We start from the raw sequence: 24,513 nt of genomic DNA, 5'->3' as shown, positions 1-24,513 counted from the left end.
TCTCCGAGATCCCCAGATTTATCTCCAATTGAACACATGTGGGATACGATGGGTCATACTTATTAATTTAGAGCATTCTCCTCAAACTTGAAAAAGAGTGGAAAAATAAGAGGGCGTCAAGATGGCCGGCTAAGGTTGGTGGATTTAGAAGAGACCACTTGTAGTTCACTAGGTCTAATTCAGAAGATGGAAGACCAATTGGGATGAGAACAATTTGTCCTCGAATTCGCAGTTTTGGCCTTCTGTTGAGGTGTTGGGTGCCATAGCTTATCGTTCAGCTCACCTCTACATACCCTACCTTCAGACACACCAACATCCAATTTTTTAGCAGGATAAGCTACACGTACACATTGCGAAAACCACCATAGACTTCTTTGAACAGATTATCAATTTTTTGCCCTAGTCTCCGAGATCCCCAGATTTATCTCCAATTGAACACATGTGGGATACGATGGGTCATACTTATTAATTTAGAGCAGTGGTTCCCAACCTTTTATATCTGGCGACCCACCTTCTGATGTTTTTTCATATTCGCGACCCATCCCTAACCCATGATGATATATATGTTATCATCATCAACCCGTACTCGTCCACTGCTAGACATAGGTCTTCCTCAGCTCTTTCCATCTTTCTCTGTTTTGTGCGGCTTGCATATAGTTGCTGACAATACGCTTCAGATCGTCAGCCCATCTGGTTGGTGGTCGTCCTCTGCTCCGTAGTGCTTCTTCTCGTGGCCTCCACTCGACAATACGTTTTGTCCATCGGTTGTCTGACAATCTGGCGACGTGTCCTGCCCAATTCCACTTGAGCGACGCGATTCTTTCGACGGCGTCCGTTGATTTTGTTCTACGACGTATTTCTTCGTTTGGGATTCGGTGCCTCAGGGAGACACCCAACGTCTGGCGTTCCATAGCTCTCTGAGTTATGCGAATCTTGTTCACTACCTTTTTTGTGAGTGTTAATGTTTCCGCTCCATAAGTGAGTACAGGCTATACACACTGGTCAAAGATTTTCCTTTTCAGGCAAACGGGTAAGTCCGATTTAAATACATAGCTCAGTTTACCAAACGCTACCCAGGCTAATCCTATGCGACGTGGGAGCTCGCACGTCTGGTTATCTCTTCCCAACCGAATTTCATGTCCCAAGTACTTAGAAGATGCAGTCTGCTCAATATCCATTCCATCAACAACAATATTACGATTTAGCACCAGATTAGTCATTATTTGCGTCTTGTTGATGTTAATCTTTAGTCCGACCTCTAAGGAAGCGTGATATAACTTGTTCAACATTATTATTGCATCATCATCCATATGATCGGCTATAAGGACGAGGTCATCTGCGAATCTCAAATGACTGAGCTTCTCTCCATTTATATTGATACCATATTCGTTCAGATCTGCCTTCTTAAAAGTGTGTTCTAAAAGGGTTGTGAACAGCTTTGGTGAGATGGTGTCTCCTTGCCGTACTCCTCGCTGTATACAGAATTTATTAGTTTGTTGATCAGAGAGTCTTACGCTAGCCGTTGCATTGTGGTAGATATATTTTATCATGTTAGTCTAGCGATGGTCTCTTCGGCATTCTGTCAATGCTTTTAGCATTTTCTGTTGTGTTTATGATATCTAACGCTTTCTCGTAGCCCAGGAATATCAGTGCCAATGGTTTGTTCTATTCCGCCGACTTTTCTATCAAGTTTTTTTATTACCAGTAAGTGGTCGTTAGTGCTATATCCGGATCTAAATCCAGCTTGTTCTCTAGGCTGGTAGAAGTCTAACTTAGCCTCCAGTCTTTTTTTTTTAATATATGTACGATATTCATATTCATCTACTGTAAGAGCTACGCTGCGACCCACCTGAAATCCGCCCGCGACCCACTAGTGGGTCGCGACCCACCGGTTGGGAAACGCTGATTTAGAGCATTCTCCTCAAACTTTAGAAGCTTTTCAGGAGGAGTTAATTAGGGCTTGAAAAGAGATTGATACTATGGGAGGATATTGACTATCTAACCAGAAGGGAGTCCAGGCACATTCAAGACTGTGTTGCCCAGCGAGGTGCATCAACACATTATTAATTGATTCACTCCTGTAAGTTTTTTCAATCACATTGAAATTTTGGTTGTTTGTTTAATTTGCAGCCCTGTATAATTGAATCGGTTGTTTGAGAAACCTGACATGTCCAAAAAATCGATTTTCGTTTTTTTGCATTTTTACTAACCTTAGATAATAATAGACTCACATGTTTCAAGAGAAACCCTGTTTAACGTTCTAAGTGAACTTAGAGAGTTGAGAAATTTTTCTGAATCAAGAGAAACGCGGCAAGCCCGAGATGTTTTTTGTACTTTTCCACAACTTTGCTTTTGTGGACATAACAGGTTTCTTTAAAGACCGATTCGATTGTGCAAAATATAATAATTTATAATGGATGTTCAACATGGGGTAATAAGAAAGATCAACTAACTATGCTTTTTAACAAATCTTATCTGCCCTATATCTCAATGTTTAACAGTCTGTACCCAAGGACAATACTCAACATGCATTATTATATTTTACCTATGGTTGTATATTTTTAGGTTAAAACATCCCCAAAATAACGATAATTATTTAAAAAAATAAATATTCTACTGCTATGTTAAAACAAGTTGTATAAATCGAAAAATTAGTATAAATTTCAATAAACTGGCTTTTATATTTACTGGGTTTAATGGGAAGAACCACAATTTTTGGTTGAAAATATTTTATATTTGACATAATAGTTCAGAATTAATTGAGAAATTAACTCTGAAGTTAGCTGTATAGATATATCAATCCTAAAGTGTCCATATTATTGATTTCAAACGAACATACGCCAGTCAATGAGAGAAAAAACAGGATATTATTCCCTCCGAATTCTATCCTACTGCATGGATTTTAATGAAATTTTGGAAATAGCCTATACTTATCTCCTTATTCAAAGCCTACCCTATGACGACGTGCGCTTTTATCTTGTTGATCAAGATAATCACGGAAGTGGCTATAAAACCTAATTCTAAGCAAAAACTGTTCTATAATTTTTTTGAAAACATACTTTTTGAGTTATTTGTGGTTGAAAATTAGGTATTTTCATTGAAAAATGACACCTTTTCGGATGTTTTTTTGCGAATACATTTTACCAAACTATGCATCTAACTAAAAAAACTATAAAACATTTTTGTAGCTTATAAAAAAAAAACAAAGAGGTTCTTTCCTTCATAAATCTTCTAGTTATAATACAAAAAGAAATATAGCGGGTGGTAAGAGTTTATTTTTTTGGTGCATGCTCAAATCAGTGTATAAGGCCGGCCATTGGTAATGTTATAAGTATAGGCGATCCCATCACCTTTATAAAGTACACCACTCATAATCTAGAGCATATATGTATACCGAAAAATGCTTAACCTACTAACAATATATGTCGCTAATTACAGCCATATTTTTGCTATCCTACCTGTTGTGTATTGTTTATAAAAAAATGTGAAAGTTTTGCTTTTTTCTCAATAAATATAAGAGCCTTTATATCTAAATTACTCAAGTATTTAAATGAATTTCATGATAAAATTCCGTCTAGCACTACAATATATGTAATGGAAGGATATAACGTTAAAAAAATGTGAATTAATAAAGTACTTTTTGCGTGGTGTACTTTTAAAATAAATTTCTGCAATTAATAGAAATTGGCATGTGAAACGTAAATATTGGACATATAATAGGAATAAAGTATAGGAATCTGTAAGAATTTAAGCTCTGTTAATGTAGCCATTATGTATAAGATGGCGCTACGAAAAATATTATATACATATGCAAAATTCAGGAGCGTAATGGCCCGTTTGAAACTTTCCTTTGGAAATTTCGGTACTGTATAGAGTACTAACGTTTTGAGGGATGCGGGTGGTTCATTATTATAGCAGGGCGTACTTGGAATAATATATTGTTTTCACCAAATGTTGAAAAAATTTTCTTTGAATTATTGTTTTCACCCAATTTAAAAAAAATGTGAAAACTTTGAATTATCCACGTCCGTCTGTCCGTAATCACAACTCCTCCATCAATATACCAGCTAGAATGACAAATGAGGTGTCAAATGAAAGCTTATAATCCAAGGATGGTACTAAAGGTGATAACTTTGATCTAGGCTGTTTGTCCGTCGGTCTGTCCGACCGCCAATATAACTTCTCCGTCATTATACCAGGTAGAATGACAAATGAGGTGTCAAATGAAAGCTTATAATCAAAGGATGGTTGGTGAAAGGTGAGAAATTTGACCTAGGCTGTCTGTCCGTCTGTCCATCCGACCGCGAATATAACTCCTCTGTCATTGACAAATGAGGCGTCAAATGAAAGCTTATAATCCAAGGATGGTACTAAAGGTGATAACTTTGATCTAGGCTGTTTGTCCGTCGGTCTGTCCGACCGCCAATATAACTTCTCCGTCATTATACCAGGTAAAATAACAAATGAGGTGTCAAATGAAAACTTATAATCCAAGGATGGTACTAAAGGAGATAACTTTGATCTAGGCTGTCTGTCCGTCGGTCTGTCCGACCGTAAATATAACTTCTCCGTCATTATACCAGGTAGAATGATAAATGAGGTGTCAAATGAAAGCTTATAATCCAAGGATGGTACTAAGGGTCAGATATTTGACCTAGGCTGTCTGTACGTTGGTCGGTCCGTCCGACCGCGAATATAACTCCTTTGTCATTATACCAAGTAGAATGACAAATGAAGTGTCAAATGAAAGCATATAATCCAAGTATGGTACTAAAGGTGATAACTTTGATCTAGGCTGTCTGTCCGTCGGTCCGTCCGACCGCGAATATATCTCCTCCGTCATTATACCAGGTAGAATGACAAATGAGGTGTCAAATGAAAGCTTATAATGCAAGGATGGTACTAAATGTGAGAAATTTGACCTAGGCTGTCTGTCGGTCCGACTGCCAATATAACTCCTCCGTCATTATACCAGGTAGAATGACAAATGAGGTGTCAAATGAAAGCTTATAATGCAAGGATGGTACTAAATGTGAGAAATTTGACCTAGGCTGGCTGTCCGTCTGTCCGTCCGACTGCGAATATAACTTCTCCGTCATTACACTAGGTAGAATGATAAATGAGGTGTCGAATGGAAGCTTATAATCCAAGGATGATACTAAGGGTCAGATATTTGACCTAGGCTGTCTGTACGTCGGTCGGTCCGTCCGACCGCGAATATAACTCCTTTGTCATTATACCAAGTAGAATGACAAATGAAGTGTCAAATGAAAGCATATAATCCAAGTATGGTACTAAAGGTGATAACTTTAATCTAGGCTGTCTGTCCGTCGGTCCGTCCGACCGCGAATATAACTCCTCCGTCATTATACCAGGTAGAATGACAAATGAAGTGTCAAATGAAAGCTTATAATGCAAGGATGGTAATAAATGTGAGAAATTTGACCTAGGCTGGCTGTCCGTCTGTCCGTCCGACTGCGAATATAACTTCTCCGTCATTATACTAGGTAGAATGATAAATGAGGTGTCGAATGGAAGCTTATAATCCAAGGATGGTACTAAATGTGCCAAATTTGACCTTGGACTTCCGGTTTTAGAAATGCGACCAGAAGTACTGTTTTAAAGTCACCGGAATAGTACACGTGATATGTTATTCGACGCTACTTCGCAAGAAGAAAACAGATATATACTTCCGGTTTCATGACTGTCTGTTCATCTGTCTTTACGTCCGCGAATACAACTCCTCCATTATTAATACAGATAGAATGACAAATGGGGTGTCGAATGAAAGCTTATAACCCAAGGATGGTATTAAAGATTAGAAATTTGACATCGGATTTTCGGTTTTAGAGTTCAACCGTATGAACTGTTCTAAAGTCACCGAAATAGTATAAGCGATATATCATTCGACGTGCCTTAGCAAGATGAGAAAAAATTTTGGTTTTGGTTTTTATATCATTTCCGCTTAAAAAGGTATAACCAGAAGTGCCGGTATAGTCGCAGAAATAGTAAATGAAACACATCAATCGAAGCGTATTGAAAAGTTGAGTTGTAATCTTTAATTCCTGTTTTGAAGTCATTTCTGTTTAAACAATGATGACCCAAAGTTTAGTTAAAATGACTCAAAATTAGTAAAATCGTATATCGATCGACGCAAAGTTACACGAAGCGTTCAAATATCGACTTCCGGTTCTACTTTAGATTACTTTGGGTAAAAATCTAGGACTTACGAAGTCCAATTACTTGTTACTTTAATTACTCTCGCTTGCATACGGTTGAAGTGTAGAGTCGATTTATTAAATGAGGACACTGCTCGCAATAAGAAATGTATGGCGAGCGGTGCCCTTATCTAATATTTCGACTTTAACAGGTAATGGATGTCTTCCAAAAAGCCGATAAACTAGTTCAGAACGCCTATTAGTTTGCGCAATATTAAAATAGAGGTACCAAAATTTATCTGCGCCAACTTATTACCGTTTTGAACTAGTTTACGGCTTGTTGAATCATACTCAATAACTCTACGATTTAATGAGTGAAATTAATAAAATGAAGTAAAAGCTCAGACTAAATATTTGGAGTATTTGTTCTGTACCACCCAATGGGTTAATACGATTTGGAGCGAAGACTCCAAAAATTTTGAGTCTGAGCTTTGACTTCTCTTTTTTAATATCGATCACTAATTATTGGCACATGAAGGGGGAGGAGAATCATTTAAAGTTGTTATTTTAAATCAATTTGTTTATTAAATGTTTTAACAAACAGACAACGCTCCATGTATTTTGTCGAACAGAACTTCCAATTGATTTGTTACTGTTTCATTAAACTCTCATGCAAAAATTAGACTGCTATTATTTATCAAAAATATAATTCCTGTCATTTGACATGTTCTTCGTGTTGGACTTATTAAAATGCTCAGTCTGATTTTTGCATAAGAGTTTAATGAAATGGTAACAAATCAATTGGGAGTTCTGTCTGACAAAATACATGGAATGTTTTCGTAATCTGACGTTCCAAATTTTTTACCTGTTCCATAATTAAAGCTTCGCCTGTTTCAGTGTTCCCGTACATCAAAGTTTGTCCGACTAGACACAGTTAAGTTACAAATTTTCAGCTTGCTATTAATCAACTTCTTTTTTGTACGCGAGATTCAGGCCTATAATTCAAATTTAATTTATAAATAAGTGATTTTTACTCAGGTCAGCCATTATGATGAAACATTTTATTTTAGGGAATATGAAGATCATATTTATTAAAAGTTCATTTCATCTGACATTGAAATAGATATGACAAACGTGATTCTCTGAGCTGGGCTAAATTTTTAAATTCACAGTCAAAGAAAGCCGCGGAACCATTAGTTTTTAATTATGTAATTTTTTACACTCCACTTTGAGGAGAGTGTCGTAATCGGGAATTGACTCATCACTTTTATGTTAATGTTATGGTATGTTATGATTAGATATTAAATTGCCATCACAAATTTCCGAGGATTTTTCTTTCTTTGCAAAGTATTTACCTAATTTTTAAACAATACAGGGAAGTATTAAATGAATTTTAATACAAACGTATTAAAAATACCAAAGAAAATAATTTTTTGAAGTTATACTTCTTTCTACTAAATGTTTTAATTTATGTATGTATCAGTCCAGAAAAGGTGTGGAAAGAATATATTAGTGTTTTTAAATATATTTTTCTACAAACGTGTTCAAAATGCTACTTTAGCATTGTCAAAAAAAGTGAATTGTCAAATTGTGAAACGTCAAAATATTTATTTTCATTCAAAGGTGGTTTGAAAGTTTTTTTAAAATCTAATTTAAACTGTATTATTGCATTTTAACACGTTTTTAGAAAAAAACTATTAAAATTTGTTAGAATATAAAAAAATAAAAGTATGTTATTCTGATTTACGTATTGACAATATAGGCAGTTTTGATGTAATGTCAAGAAAAATATAAAAATGGAATGTCAGTCAAGTTCAAGTAAAAGTTTTTGTAAGTATTGTCCTGTAATTGAGAATGAATAAATTATAATTGTTGATATATAGGTAAGACGTTTGTAGAAAAAATATTGTATGATATAGGTAGGTGTTAAAAAGTATATTTTTAAGGCACTTATGTGATTTGCAGAATGAGCGAAGCGAATCTTTCACACGAAACCTTCACATACGTGCTTTAAAATTGTACTTTTAACATTTTATATCATAAATAGGTAACTATTATTATAACTTTTGTGTATTTGGACTTGTCTACCTCGGAAATAAGATAATAAGTAATATTATTTAAAGTATTTTATAATTCACTTCGTCTGTTTGTCACTATCTCTGAGTAATCTTGTAGCCCGAATAAAGAAAATGGTATAGCTCAGTGGTAGAACGTTGGACTGGAGATCAAGAGGACCCCGGTTCGAATCCTGGTGTTTTCTAATCTTTTTTTAATTTTTGGTATTGTTTTAATAAAATTTTTTGGAAAATAGTAAGTAAAAATTAATTTAATCTTTAAATAAAATACAAATAAACTGTCCGAAAGTATATTTATTTCATTGAAATCATATTTAGAAGTATAACTTCTTACGTGCGTACAAAGTATACACACATTCTTTTTTTGTTAACAATGTAGCAAAAATATTCAATATAATGGAAATTTCCAAAAATCACTAGAATTGGGTCTATTTTGAAAAGTTATCACTATTTCACTAAATTGTTAAAAAATCACTAGATCTAGTGAAATTTCACTAGACCTGGTAACACTGAGTCGGGCTTCTTCAGCCCTATTTAAATATAAAGTTTCTTTTGAAAATAGCCGACAAATTAAAATATTAATTGCCGCCGCCCTACCGCAAACAACTGCTGTTTAAAAAACACCGCTAAAAATCTTTAAAGAATTATCATTGATTTTACTGCTCGATCCTCGTTCCCAGTTGTTTACAGTAGGAATCGATTGTAGTGTCGCCGGTACCACTTCCTGCCAATTAGGAGTTCGCATGGCACGTGCCGCTTGCTTTCATGTAGGCCGCTTTTGGGGCAATTTAAAGAAATAGTAAAATAAATGATAATTTACAACTTTTATTACACAAGATATTACCCAATACATAAATAAATCAATTTTTAATATATTACAACATTTTAATAAAACTAGACATTTAGACAAATTTGAGTGATATAATTGTTCTTCCCTGGTATAATTTTATAATATTTGGACATGAAAAGTAGGTAACAAACTATGATGAACCAATATGCGAAATAGTTCATGTGGTGAGACCGCTCCCGTCCGAAAAAAAATATGATTCGGTTTCTTTGTGGATTCCTTATCAAAAATGTCCCCTTCAAACAAATCTGAAGGGTGCCGGGCAAAATTTTGGGGCAGAATTTGTTTAAACAATTTTTTTAAACAAATACAAAAGATTACATTTTTTTGTTCTGGAACATATATTTTTAGGTTTTCAAGGTCATTCTAAACAAGAAAGGTATCTTTCAATTTTTCTTAAAAATTGATAGTTTTCGAGTTATAGGCGATTTAAAATCTGAAAAATGCGAAAATACGCATTTTCGAGGCTAAAAACTCATATTTAAATTAGTATTCTTGAAGTTACCAGATACTTAAATTGAAGACTAAACATTAATCTTCAAGATTCTCAAGAGTGATCGCGTCTAACCTTAATTTATACCGTTTTTTTAGTTGTTAAATATGCATGTTTATCCGATTCTTTTGTCGGTGCGGCGAGCTCTATTTCAAAAATCTTCTAATTTCCTCCAAATAATATTTTTTCTAGATTCTTTGTGATATTTTAAATAAAATAAGTTTCTTGACATTTTTCTCCAAAGTTAATGGTTTTAAAGTTATAAGCGATTTAAAATCCGAAAATGCCGAAACAACGCATTTTTGGATTTTAAATCGCTTATAACTTTAAAACTGTTAACTTTTGAGAAAAATGTCAAGAAACTTATTTTATTTAAAATGTCCCAAAAAATCTAGAAAAATTATTTTTTGGAGGAAAATTGGAGATTTTTGAAATAGAGCGCGCCGCACCGACAAAAAAATCGGATGGACATGCATATTTAACAATTAAAACACGACGGTTTAAATTAGGGTTAGACACAATCACTCTTCAGAATCTTGAAGCTGAATGTTTAAACTTCAATTTAAGAATCTGGCAACCTCAAAAGTTCTAATTTAAATATGAGTTTTTAGGCCTCGAAAATGAGCATTTTCGCACTTTTCAGATTTTAAATCGCCTATAACTCGAAAACTATCAATTTTTGAAAAAAATTACAAGATACCTTTCTTGTTTAGAATGACCCACTAAACTTAAAAATATATGTTCCGGGGCAAAAAAAACGTGATCTTTTCTATTTGTTTATAAAAATTATTTTAACAATTTCTGCCCAAAAATTCTGCCCGGCACCCTTCAGATTTGTTTAGAGGGGACATTTTTGAATAGTAATCCACAAAGAAACCGAATCAGAAATTTTTCCAGACGGGAGCGGTCTCACCACATGAACTAAAATAGATTTCTCCAATACTTTTGGTTTAGATTTTACCACGAGATACGAGCACAGTATTTATCCAAGTAAAATTTTCAGCGAGACCCCGTCCTTAAACCGCCTAGAAAATTAAAAGTTCGCACCTGATATATAAAACGATTTCGAGTCGTCTTAGCGAGGCCGCACCTGCATACTCTCTGTACTTAACTAAACTATCGACTCACTAAAAAGTCAAAAGTCTGCCGTTTGCGGCCTCGCTTAGATATCTATTGCGTTATTTCTCCGATAGAGGCAGCATCTCTCGGGAAAGAATATTTTCTCTCTGTTGCACCGCCAGTTGGGGACCTCTCTTTCATACAACGGCCGGCCTTAACTTGAAATAACAGAGAAATGGTTAACTTTAGATGTATAATGATACCAATACCTTTTGTAGTGCTTGAAAAGACCTTTACATGAGCAATATTAAATGTAGATGACATTCAAACTAAGCGAGATATGCTGTAAAAAAAATTGATGGCTAATGTATTTTAAAAATAAATATAAAAAAAATTCAGAAACTAAATTGATCATCAGCAAAAATAAAATTAGAGACGCCCAACTACTTATCAATAATACACCAGTGGACCGAGTAAAACAGTATAGTATAACTATCTTGGAACAATAGTAAACGAACAATGGGATCACTCACAAGAAATAAAATGTAGAATAGAGAAGGCTAGGAGTGCATTCAATAACATGGCCAAACTCTTTAAAAGCCACAACCTTAATCTGGAGATAAAAATAAGGCTCCTACGATGTTATATCTTCTCAATATTGTATTACGGAATTGAATCCTGGACACTCACTGAAGCAATGGAGAAAAAACTTAAAGCCTTCGAGATGTGTCTATACAGGCGAATCCTAAGGATATCATGAATGGACAAGATAACCAACGAGACCGTATTACGAAGAGTGGGCAAAGAAAGAGAGGTGATGTATACCATTAAAAGGAGAAAGTTAGAATATCTCGGACACATAATGAGAAACGGCACTAAATAGAGATTACTGAAGGTAATCCTTCAAGGTAAAGTATTTGGAAAGCGAGGAATTGGGAGAAGAAGAATATCATGGTTAAAGAACCTGAGGAAATGGTTCTCCACAACAACAACTAATCTATTTAAAGCATCAGTTAATAAAATAATTATAGCCAGAATGATCGCCAATATTCGAAACGAATAGGCACTAAAAAAAGAGAAGAATGTATTTTAAGAAAAAATGAGATGTGTATTTAACCCCTTATCCACCAGAATTTATATGCATCCATTTCCTTCTACAATACCTTTTATTATAGTGTTATTTCTATCTTCAGAAAGTTGGACGGGTTTAAAATAAATGGTTTTTGAAAAAAATAAGATCAAATTATAGAGCGCATTTTTAAATTTTCTTAAAAATCTTCCTTTTTCTCCATGTATGTAACTTGAAAATAATAAGAGATACAGTAATAAAAAAAAAACAAAATTTTTATCTAAAAAACCCTACATCTTGGTACCTTATTTTTTTTCAGATCTCATATCATTTTCAAGTTACATGGAGAAAAAGAAAGATTTTTAAGAAAATTTAAAAATGCGCTCTATAATTTGATCTTATTTTTTTCAAAAACCATTAATTTTAAACCCGTCCAACTTTTTGAACATAGAAATAACACTATAATAAAAGCTATTGTAGAAGGAAAACGATGCATTTAAATTCTGGTGGATGAGGGGTTAGATATACTTCTCATTTTTTCTTAAAATACATTAGTCATCAATTTTTTTGCAGCGTATCTCGCTTGGTTTGAATAAAATCGAAATTTAATATTGCTCGTTTTAAAGGCCTTTTCAAGCACTACAAAAGGTATTGGTAGCATGATACGCCTAAAGTCGATCGTTTCTCTGTTCATTTCAAGTTGAATACACTGATTTGAGCATGCAGCAAAAAACCAACTGTTTTCACCCACCATATCTCTTTTTGTAATATAACTAGAAGGAACATGAAGGAACGAATCTCTTTGTCTTTTTATACGCTACAAAAATATTTTATATAGTTTTTTAGTTAGATGCATAGTTTTTAACGTATGTATTCGCAAAAAACCATCCGAATAGGTGTCATTTTTTCAATGAAAATGTCTAATTTTCAACCACGAATAACTCAAAAAGTAGTGAGTTTTCAAAAAAAAAAATTAAAGAATAATTTTTGCTTAGAATTAGATTCTCTAGCCAATTCTGTGGTTATTTTAACCAAAAAATTTACCACCCCATTGAAGGGGTGGGAACCGCCCCCAAGATAGCGCCATAATACATAGGGTAGACTTTGTTTCTTGAGCTATTCCCTACTTACTGTGAAAATATCAAGTAAATCGATATAGTAGGATGGAATTCGGAGCCAAATACCCTCATTGACTGCCCTAACACTGCCTATAGTTCGAAACAATTAAGCTGTGACTAGAACGAGAGTTTTTTAGAATTTCACATGTTTCTTTAAATGGACTAGAGTTTCAATATGCCATATATCTCTGTAGTTTACTGTAATATTAGAGTTGAAAAATCTACCACTGCATGCACCTGCAATACTCATAATTGTATCAGATCATAAATCCAAAAGAGAAATATGACAAAAAGAAAAAAACAAATATAGTAATTCAAAAAATTCGTGGTTGCTACAGAAACGGGTTAAAAATTTTGGACAGATGATAAAAAAAATTTAAATTTCACTTGAACAGTAAGAGTTTTTAAAGCACTATTATGACAACAATGTCTTCTTCTTCTTCCTTCTTGTATGTAGGCTTTAAAGCCTGTTTCTTCTTCAATATTAGCCTAAATTGTTTAAGTTATCGCATCATTTTTTTTGGTCTGCCAATACTTCTTTATCCATTTGGTGACTTATCTCGTGCTATTCGTACTATCCTATCCTCTGCCATTCTACTAATGTGTTCATTCCACTCCTGTTTCCGTTTGTTACCCATCCATTTATGTCTTCTATATTGCATGATCTTCTTATTTTTTCGCTTCTCTCCCTATATAACAGACTTTTCCCTTTTACTTTTTAAATGTAAAATACTTGTTACTTGAGGTGGGTATATATTGATTCCCTTTTACTTTTTAAATGTAAAATACTTGTTACTTGAGGTGGGTATATATTGATGAAATCATTATTGACATAGGAGAAATCTTTAAAAAGTTCCCATACCACAGAGGTCAACAACTAAGTGCCAGAAACAAAAAGTGTCTCGCTTGATTTAACAGGAGAATTGATATACTGAATTAGCGTTTGCCTACATTGTTTTTGAAAACGTTGTGACATATTTCATTCAGAGAAAGTATCTGAACATATGCTTAATCAAATTGTGGTAGCCAAAAATGTCAGGTGATGACGCTATGTGTCGCATCAGTAATACACGGAGCAAATAGATATGGATCTCAAAGCAGACTCTAAATAGATGTGTGGGCCTTGTGAAATTATTCAGATCAATTACCTAAACCACCAAGTGTCACCAGCAATAATCACTATTAAGACACAAAATGTATGTAATGTTAACGAAAGAATGGAAAAACCAAGGTGAAATGAATCAGAAACTTTTTTTGCGAAAATAATTAATATATGTTTGAGATTTTTTCACAACGACGAGTTGTGACATAGTTAAGTTTTCATAGAGATTATGATATGAAACTAAAAGTATAAAAATGCATACAAAAATTTTAAAAAAATTAATCACAACTTTTTTTCTAATTTTTAGTAACGATTTCAATACTTGTTTTAACACATCAGAAGGTCCCCCAGACAAAAAATACCCAAAAGATTATCTAAAACCTCTACCTGCCATCGCAGGTTCGGGAACACTCCCGACGGTGTCACTTTTACTCTGAACCTGTGAACACTCTGGAGGTAAATCTACATCCTCCACAATGATTTGTTTGACAGAATCAGTGTCATTATGAATATTCTCCTGTGGTGGGTCTTTTTCAGTCTCGTCTAATGTAAAATAAACTTATACTATTTTATACTCACCGGTAAAATTAACCGCTCACCTTAAGGCCGGCCACAGACGAACGACTGTGGCCGGCCACGCTGTGGATCCACAAAAGTAGTGTCCTATGATTGACCGTGGGCGACTGTGGCTGGCCACAGTGGCTCGTCTGGGGTTTAACGTCCACTCAACATAAGAATCCACTGTCAATCATCGGAAACTACTTTTGTAGATCCACAAAGTAGCCGGCCAGAGTCGCTCGTCTGTGACCGGCCTAAAAATGCGTCATTTTTGATCTCTCGAATTTCCTAAACCTGTTGTCAGATTTTAAGTAATAATTTTTTTAATATGTTATAGCTTTATTATTTAACAATATCGCTGTAATAATGTTGCTAAACAGGTAAATTTTCATTGTATACAGAGTGTACCAATCAAACTGTGTTTTTTCTCAAAGTTCGCATCACCCTGTGGAATAGTCTAACATTTATAAAATACTGAAATTAAAACACAAATATAGCCTCATGTTTTTTCTACAGTCTGTTTTTTTATTTAAAAACACCCAGTATTGATGAAAAACATGGCTACTTGTTAAAGTATCTAACCTTTTTGTGGTACAACAAAAGCGAATGAATCAAAAAACAGAATGTTTAGAAAAAATGAGACTATAGTTGGGTTTTAATTTCATTATTTTATAAATGCTAGAATATTCCACAGGGTGATGCGAACATTGAGAAAAAAACAGTATGATTGGTACACCCGGTGTACAATAAAAATTTACCATTTAAATTTTTATTATAATGGTGAATTCTGCATCTGAGACTTTTGAGTTTGTTTAAGAGATGTCGCTGGATTGCGTCCCAATGGGGATTTCAATGATCCTTGAAATTTCCCTTAAATGGATGGGCTAGCTGGTTTTCGCTTCAGAGGTATGCACGCTAGCTCTGTTGAGGAAGCCTGAAATGGCAGAAACCGCTGTCCAGGGATTGTGCATCCCTCTGAATCGAAAGCAAGCAAAACCATCTTTCACTTTTCTATCTTTACTCAGATTTGAGTATTAGGATGATTCTTTCTGTCCTTTTCATAGACGAATGAAAACGGAATGTGACTGCATATAGTAGAGTCCTTTTTGTTTTCCATATTCGTCGTCTACTGTCTTATAAATTGTAAAAGTCGCAGATTAAGGATGTACCAGAAAGAATTTTCAACAAGAAAAGTTTCAGATTTAGATAATTATTTACCATTTTAATTTTTATTATAATGGTAGATTCTGTATCTGAAACTTTTCAGTTCATTCAAAAATTTACCTGTTTAGCAACAATATTATTACAGTGATATTGTTGAAGAATAAGGCCATAACATATTAAAAAAATTAATTAAATCGGACAACAGGTTTAGGAAATTCGAGACATCAAAAATGACCCATTTTTAAGGTAGGCGGTTAATTTTGCCGGTGAATGTAATAGGGTCAATATCTGTGCCAAGTGGTCCAATATAAATTAAGTTGGTTGCTCGACTATTTTTAATATTTTTTATTTTTCTACCTCTTAAACCATAGAAACCTTAAGTCCATAGAGAGTACAGAATTCCAGTTATTTTATTTTAAAAAAATTTAGTTTGCCGATAACGGCCATTTTTGTATCGATCATTTTCACGGAAAACATTTCTTCGTTCTTTAGCCAATATTTTCACTGAGGTTTGGCCTAGAACAATAAATCAAAAACTAAACTTTTTAGAAAAGTATGCTCTAAAAAAACGGCCTGTAGCATCATTTAATTTCAAACTACCCTTAAGGCCTTAAATGAACCTCAAAGTTTGAAGAGGTAAACTGATAAAATTCCATTTTCAGCATTTTTTTAACAGCATAAGACAAGCCGATAATGGTTTGTAATTTTTTTCTGCAAAAGACATACTTTACATACTTTAAATAAAAAAAGTTTGAGTTTTGAGACTTGAGTAAATTTTTTCAAAAAAAAAAAAAATCTCAAAAACGTAATTTTTTGAAAAATCTCAAAGTTTGACCCCTTAAATCTGATGGGCACGGATGAAAAAATTTGAAATTTGGCTGAATGTTAGCCCCTAGCAAGTAGAATAAGGAGTAAAAATTTGGAGTTGCAACGTCGTATAGGAGTTACAGGCCTGAAAAAATGGTCAAAAATCAAAATGGTCAAAATTTGAGCGTTTGTGGGCAGGGTAATTAAAATTCAAATAAACTGTCTAATGAAATAAAAATTAATCTATTTTCACCAGATTTCACAATGAATACAAATTTATACAGGGTGGGCCAAAGAAAAGAGTTCACCTTGATATTTGGCAGTTATTAGATTTTAAAGGAATGCCGAAACAGGTCGATTTTTATTTTTAAATTACAATTTTTTTATATATATTTCATAGGTCTCCATAACGTGTCATCGTCAGTGACGTCATCCACCTGGGCGCGATGACGTAATCGATTAGTTTTAATAGTAATAGGGATCGTATGTTACCGCATTTGAAAGAGTGTTCAATTCTCTGTTCACTAGTATAAACAATAATATAATTATTTATACAGGGTGGCCAAAAAATAATTTTTGAATTAAACTGACACAAAAAAAGTAGAATGTATGTAATTTATTTAACTCAAAATACATTTTATTGCTGTCATAAAATAGAAAAAAAATTATTATTTGGCAAATAAACATTGCTTTTCGCTTAAATTAAATGTTCAAACTGTCAAGAGGTAAGTGGGAGGTTGTTTGTGATTTAATTTAAGCGAAAAGAAATGGTTATTTGTGAAATAAACATTTTGTCTACTTTCTGACAGCAGTACAATGTATTTTTAGTTGCCACAAGACCCCTATTCCCATTTAAAAAAATCATCGATTACGTCATCACGCTCGTAATATATCCCAAAAAGTTGCAATATAATAAAAATGGACCTATTTCGGCATTTCCTTAAAATCTAATAGGTAACTATTGCCAAATATTGAGGTGGACTCTTTTCTTTGGCCCACCGTGTATAAATTTATATTCATTGTGAAATCTGGTGAAAATAGATTAATTTTTATTTCATTAGACAGTTTATTTGAATTTTAATGAAGCTGCCACAACCGCTCAAATTTTGACCATTTTTTCAGGCCTGTAATTCCTATATGACGTAAGTCTGCAACTTCAAATTTTTACTCCTTATTATACTTGCTGGGGGCTAACATTCAGCCAAATTTCAAATTTTTTCATCCGTGCACATCAGAGATATAAGGGGTCAAACTTTGAGATTTTTCAAAAAATTACGTTTTTGAGATTTTTTTGAAAAAATTTACTCAAGTCTCAAAGCTCAAACTTTTTTTTATTTAAAGTATGTCTTTTCCAGAAAAAAAAATTACAAACCAATATCGGCTTGCCTCATGCTGTTAAAAAAATTCTGAAAATGGAATTTTATCAGTTCACCTATTCAAACTTTGAGGTTCATTTAAGGCCTTAAGGGTAGTTTGAAATTAAATAATGCTATAGGCTGTTTTTTAAAGCATACTTTTCTAAAAGTTTGGTTTTTGATTTATTGTTCTAGGACAAACCTCAGAAAAAATATTGGCTAAAGAGCGAAGCCATGTTTTCGGTGAAAATGATCGACACGCTTTAACAAAAATGGCCGTCATCGGCAAACTAAATTTTTTAAAAATTAAATGAATGCAATTTTGTACTCTCTGTAGACTGAAGTTTAAAAGGTAGAAAAATAAAAAATATTAAAAATAGTCAAGCAACCACCTTTGGACCACTTGGCTTGGATTGACCCCAATACAGAGTGCCATTTTCTCAGAATCTCATAAAATTAATAGGTACCTATATCAAAAATATTTCAAGTTATTTTAAATTTGTAAGTAGATGATCTAAACGGGTGTCACTACAGATATAGGGAATTCTGTGTGTTAGAGAGAGAGGTATGTGATGTCACAGCTGATATAGGAAAGTATGTGTGTTAGAGAGAGAAACATGGTATCTCTGCTGCTATTGGTCCGATTTAAACGTACGACGGCTCGTTGGAATGGGCGGGAGATAACGAATACAAAAAAACATGGCGGCATAGTGTCAAAAGGGCGCTTTCCGATGTGACGACGTCCGATGGGGCGCGTTCCGATGTGACGGCGTTCTAGCGCTGATCGATCGGTGCGCGATACCAGATGTGCGATCGGTACCTTAATTTTTCGCGGAACGCGAAGCAGATGCGCGGTCGGGACCTTTTTCGCGGATCTCGTAGATACGAAGCGCGCGGTAATTTTGGAATTTAAATAAAACAACAACATAATGCAATTTTTTAAAAGAACTTAAAAGGAACACAGCGGCGCAGCGGTGCGCGATACCAGATGTGCGATCGGTACCTTAATTTTTCGCGGAACGCGAAGCAGATGCGCGGTCGGTACCTTAAGTTTTTCGCGGATCTCGTAGATACGAAGCGCGCGGCTGGTAATTTTGGAATTTAAATAAAATAAAAAAACATAATGCAATTTTTTATTAAAAGAACTAAAAAGGAACACAGCACGTCAACGCGTCACGTAAAAACGTCACATCAAAACGTCACGTAGGCTTGTGAAATGTCACGTGAAAACGTCACGTCAAAGCACGTCACGTAAAACGTCACGTCAAAGCACGTGAAAACGTCACGTCAAAGCACGTCACGTAAAACGTCACGTCAAAGCACGTCACGTAAAACGTCACGTCAAAGCACGTAAAAACGTCACGTCAAAACGTCACGTGGGCTCGTGAAATGTCGCGTAGGCCTTATTGTCATGGTTGAATCATCATGTAATATAAGACTTGATCAATAAATAAGGCGTTTAAATAAAAAACCCATAACTTTAAAAAATATTTATTTTGTACACAGAAAAATTACATTGGCATTATTTTATTGACAAACCAGTCACGCAGGCGATTCACATTTGTTTCTGCACATGAAAATAATCCAGCGGCATGACATGGGGGGTTTGCAGTAAAACCAAGATTTCCAGCAGCACGAGGCGTACCATCGAACTTGCAAACATCAATAATATGAGGAAAAATTCCAAAAACGTGGCGTTTCTTATCCAAATATTCTGCTTTTTGTTTCCCTCGAACGTAGATACAGTCAGCTGTATATAACAACTCGGTTTGCAGTATCTTATTTATTTCAGATAGTTCAACTTCTCCATCAGAGTACCGGATGCCTAGCAGATTCTTCTCCACGTATGATGCGGTCTTCTTATCCACATTACTTAGCGCATTGAATGGTTTCGGAGGCAAAAAGATGTAATGACTTCGTTTATAACCTATTTCAATGGAAAGTTCTTTAGGAACAAACCACCCATCCACAACGAATCCCTGAATATCTACGAATGCTATTCTCATGATGATTGCTCGTGTACTACTGACACCTCATGCATCTAATTTAGACTTTTTACAATTTCGGTGAGAGGGAAGTACTCCATTACACAGTCGTGAATAATAATACAATAGGCCTTGGTATTGTCGGGAAAACCGTTATTCGCTTCAATATCGAGTTTTACGTCAACGGTGGATGCTTTCATGCTTTCTTCTTGTTTCGAACAATCGATAACGAACAATGCACGATTCTTAAAAGCTGAGAAATCGAGTAGAGGTCGTTTTTGTTGGGAATGTATGTAGCTAGGATAAAATTCGGTATAGTTAAAATAGGCTTCATTGTAATCGGTTTTGCTAAAATCCAATTGCATTCTCTCGTTTGGCCAGTATTCTCCATTTAACGATAATCTAATACTTTGGATGTTGACATTGTCAAATAAAGTAGGATCAGCTGTAATCTTGTCGCGTTTGTTGGTTTGAAAGAAAACAATAACATAACGAGGTCTTTCAACTGATGTGCTAGTTTTAACAGCCCAAACTTCACGCCTGGCACCTCTCGTAATAGCAGGTAATTCATGTAATTCCCACTTTCTAAACGGAATAACTATAGGTTGATCTTGTTGAATAGATTTCATGAGTTCCAATTTAATATCATCATTGGGGAATATGTGCTTCACTCTAAGCTCAATATTGGTAATGTTAATCTTAGCGGTTGTAACAGTTGTAGTTTTGTCAGCGTTTTGTTTTTCTGTAATAACTATGCAATCGTTATCATTTCGAGCTCGAACTAGTCTTATTGTTTGACGACCACACGTAATCAATGGATAATCATTAAAAATGTTGAAAACATGCTTAAGAGGCATCTGTATGCTGAATGAATGATCTGCAGCGTTTAGAATTGGATCCTTAGGGTAATTCCATCCAGCCATAACCATATAATTAGAATCTTCTTGCGTATAACATGTCATGGCACGTACAGCACTTACGATGCCAGGATCCCGCACTGTTTCCATCTCCCTTGCGCTTTCGCTGTACGTACACGAATCGAAAAGGAAGGCACCCACATTATTTGCTAGTTTGACGCCACCATTTCCAGTTATTTCGAGTGATCCTTTAATGCATAACAAGGTTTCGCTCATTGCAAAAAACGAGTCAACTTGATTAATGCTAAATTCGACAATATCATTGCAGTTGAATGATTTGATGAATGGTGCATAAGTTCGGTATTCAGCCTTTCGAATCGATTCATCAAATATTGGCTTACGATAAATATCAAATATTGGAGGCATTGTGATGTTGTTTGAACGCGCTCTCTTTCCATACATTGTAGTCATTTTTTCAGTTTAAAACCCAACGTTTGTAAAAACAATTTGTTTGCGGACGTAAGATGTTGCTGCTTAGATGGTTGCACAACTAATGGTGTTCTGTAGGCAGATTGTTTAAGATATTGCTGCTGAGATGGTTGCACAACTAATGGCGTTCTCTGGGTAGATTGTTCTATTACTAATCCCATCTGCTTTTTGATCTAAGTTCCAGCACCAATGTGCTCTCTTCTCCTCTAAAGTTCACAGGTCGTCCTTCTTGATCGACAGCCAACACAGTGATATTGGTAATTTCACGCTGTGGCACAACAGGTAAATACAACAAATTGTGAGGGGTTTCGTCAATTGCGTACCCAGGATTTGATTGTATGACAAATTCGTAGAGCGTGTGAGCAGGTCTGTTACCGTCAAAGGCTCCGGTACTAATGTTGCATTCAAAGCGTATGCTAGATACTTTAATAATCCTAACAGGTAGATCTGAAGAATGTGTCTGTCTAGGATTTAGTATTACGGGAGAAAACCCTAATATTGTACCAAGACTGTCATTTGGTTGAAATGAAATTTTAAATTGACTGAAGATTTCGCACTGCAACGTATTGTGGTTAGGTTTTAGACTAAATATCATGTCAGGTTTAGATGTATTGGCAGCCCCCAATTTCTTTTGTATGTATTCCTCAATATCGATAATTTCATAACATCCATCGGGGAAATCAAAATGTTGCACTCGGTTATTGACATCGTAGTAATAAAACTTGCAATTTTCGATGTTTGGTATACTGTTGTAAGAATGGAAAAATCGAAGAGCTATTTCGTAATCTTTTTTCGGATCTAATACGATCGGTGTGGGAGGTTGAAACGAGAATATGTTATTCGTGCTGTTTACTCTCAACAACTGCGACATGATGACTGATTCAGGTCAAGAGATTAATAGGTTTATATACAGTAAAAAAACAAATTTATTCACATTTTTTTTATTTGTTCTAAAGCAAGTTTACATAAATGACAAGATGCTTGAGAACCGGGTGGGCCATCACAATGAGTCCTCCAATCAGGTCTGTTGTAATGCACGAAGCAGGGAAGTAGTATCTGCAGGTTAAATTCTTGTCGATATTCCCCAGGCAATTTATGCCATATATATAACAATTCTATAGGTTCTACAGTTCGTATAATATAATCTAGCGGTATTAATTTTAGTTCTTCTTCACTGAATCCTTCAAAACGTTTTTTGTGAAACATATGGTCCAGAAGCAGTTCCATGCCTTTAATATGCTCCATTATATAAAAACTTTAGGCATAAATGTCCACAAATGATTTGATTGTAGGTTTGATACTGATGGTTATTATAGAAAATTTTTGTACGTGCACCTAGATATTTAACAAGTTCTTTGGTCGGCTTCAAATTACCAAATGAATCGAAATACTCTACGTCGTTGTTTATCTTTCTATATGCTACCCAATGTGTTCCGCTGTGTGATGATGCATCTAGATTAACTATTGCGCATTCACGTTTTCGAGGACCGTGTCTAGGCAGAGTGTCATTCATGAAAACACCTCGAAAATGTGGGATTTTAAGTGTTTTCGCGTAATGCGCAATCTCTAAGTCGTACAGCGGACGATTGGGTAGCTTTATTGGAAGTTTTTTTTCAGATACAAACCGAATCCGCCTCTTGGTTTCTTACGCAAGTACAGACCTGAGCCGATGTGTTCCATCGCCTTATTATGGCGCATATCCTCTTCCAATTTCTTTTGGGCGTTCTTTGCGTCAACCACAGTCTTCGCCACCCCTGCTGCACCACCGGCTAAAGCCCCCAATGCAGAAAGACCTGCAAATAGGGGTATGAGGGGTAGGAAACCTCCAGATTTTAGTGGCAACACTCGTGGAAGATCAACTGTTTTTCGTCCACCAAGTTTTTTAATTACCGATTTTGCTATTCGTACAGCTGTCAAAGCAGTATCTCTTAACGATGCTCCTCTCTTCATGGACTTTGCAATTTTAGGTACCACATCCCGATTGAAAGAATAACGTCCCTTTCTTCCACGACGACGAGGACATCCCATTCCCAACTTTCTTTTCGTTTTCATTCCACCGGTTACAAGTAAAGCAGCACTTTTTTCGCCAAAGCTAGCGTCCTTAGACTTGAATCGCTCCCAAGCCCTATCTTCCAATTCTTTATCGGCCTTGTGACGTTCTTCGAGAGATGTATGATGCGAATAAGCGATATCGTGTTGTTTACAAGCTGCGTCTAAAGGATTAATTCCCGGATCTCCGCGTGCAAGACGTTTTTTTAGTTTTGTTCCAGGTCCACAATACTGATAACCAGGAATATGAAGCTCAACTGGAAGTTTATTAATTAGAGAGTTCAAAAGACCTTCCCCTTTGAACACCAACATTGGACTGATGGTCATGCATTTGGTGACATTGGTAATATATTGTTCATATTTTTACTATGTTTAACACACGATGAGAGTCATTCAACAAGAGCAGACGTTACCAATTGATAATCTAGATATTGTACAGAAAGCAACCAACAGTAAACATGGAAAATTATTACCAAACTCATTCAGAGCCATTATTTGTGGTCCAAGTGGATGTGGAAAAACTAACGCCATGCTATCACTTTTATTTAGTCCAAATGGCGTCAAGTTTAAAAATGTCTATGTTTATTCAAAATCCCTCTTTCAACCGAAATACCAACTATTGCGAGATGCATTAGCGCAAGTCAAAGGTGTAGGGTATTTTCCATTTAAAGACAATGAAGAAATTATTGATCCCAACAAAGCTCAACCAAACTCTGTGTTTTTATTTGACGATGTCGCATGTGATGGCCAACACAAGATTCGTGAGTATTATTCCATGTGCAGACATAAAGATATCGATGCGGCTTACTTATGCCAAACATATTCAAAAATACCTAAGCAGCTAATAAGAGACAATTGTAACATGATTGTGCTGTTCAAGCAAGACGAGATAAATTTGAAACATATATTTGATGAACACGTATCGCCAGACATGTCATTTGATGAATTTAAAAAAATGTGTTCAGAATGTTGGAGAGATAGGTATGGTACTGTGGTAATTATGAAAGATTTTGCTCTCAACAATGGACGATATCGCAAAGGATTTGATAAATATATAAAATTGTAAGGTGTTTGTTTAGTCGCCAGCAAAATGCCAGATGATACGGTCGCCATTGCCCTTCGCAAGAAGAAAGTTACCGAATTGGCTAGATCAATTCGCAAAAAATATTTGGCATTGAAGTTAGGTAGAACAGATCAAGATGAGTCACTAAATAAACTTTTTAAACCAATCTCGAAGCCTCTCAAGGATATTGCTCAATCATCAAAAACGTTACATCATACTATCACTAACAAGTTTGGACATGTTAAAAAAGAAGAGGTGAAAAAGG

At 35.0% G+C, this 24,513-nt stretch overlaps 1 protein-coding gene across 5 annotated transcripts in view; it reads right to left on the bottom strand.

Annotated features, from left to right (window-relative positions):
- LOC114341246 (protein LSM14 homolog B) overlaps positions 1-24,513 on the bottom strand; it is an 80,185-nt gene that overhangs the window by 13,637 nt on the left and 42,035 nt on the right. For 4 of the 5 annotated variants that reach the window (XM_028292048.2, XM_028292055.2, XM_028292062.2 and 1 more), the window contains exon 6: positions 14,309-14,464. The exons of the other annotated variant lie outside the window; for it this stretch is intronic. In XM_028292048.2, the coding sequence (XP_028147849.1) occupies positions 14,309-14,464 (156 nt within the window). The remainder of the gene's footprint in view (positions 1-14,308; positions 14,465-24,513) is intronic. 5 annotated transcript variants of the gene reach the window in all.

This window comes from Diabrotica virgifera, chromosome 5, assembly GCF_917563875.1.
Source record: "Diabrotica virgifera virgifera chromosome 5, PGI_DIABVI_V3a".
In the NCBI taxonomy this organism is placed as follows: Eukaryota; Metazoa; Arthropoda; class Insecta; order Coleoptera; family Chrysomelidae; genus Diabrotica; species Diabrotica virgifera.
This window is presented reverse-complemented; position numbering and strand designations above follow the sequence as displayed.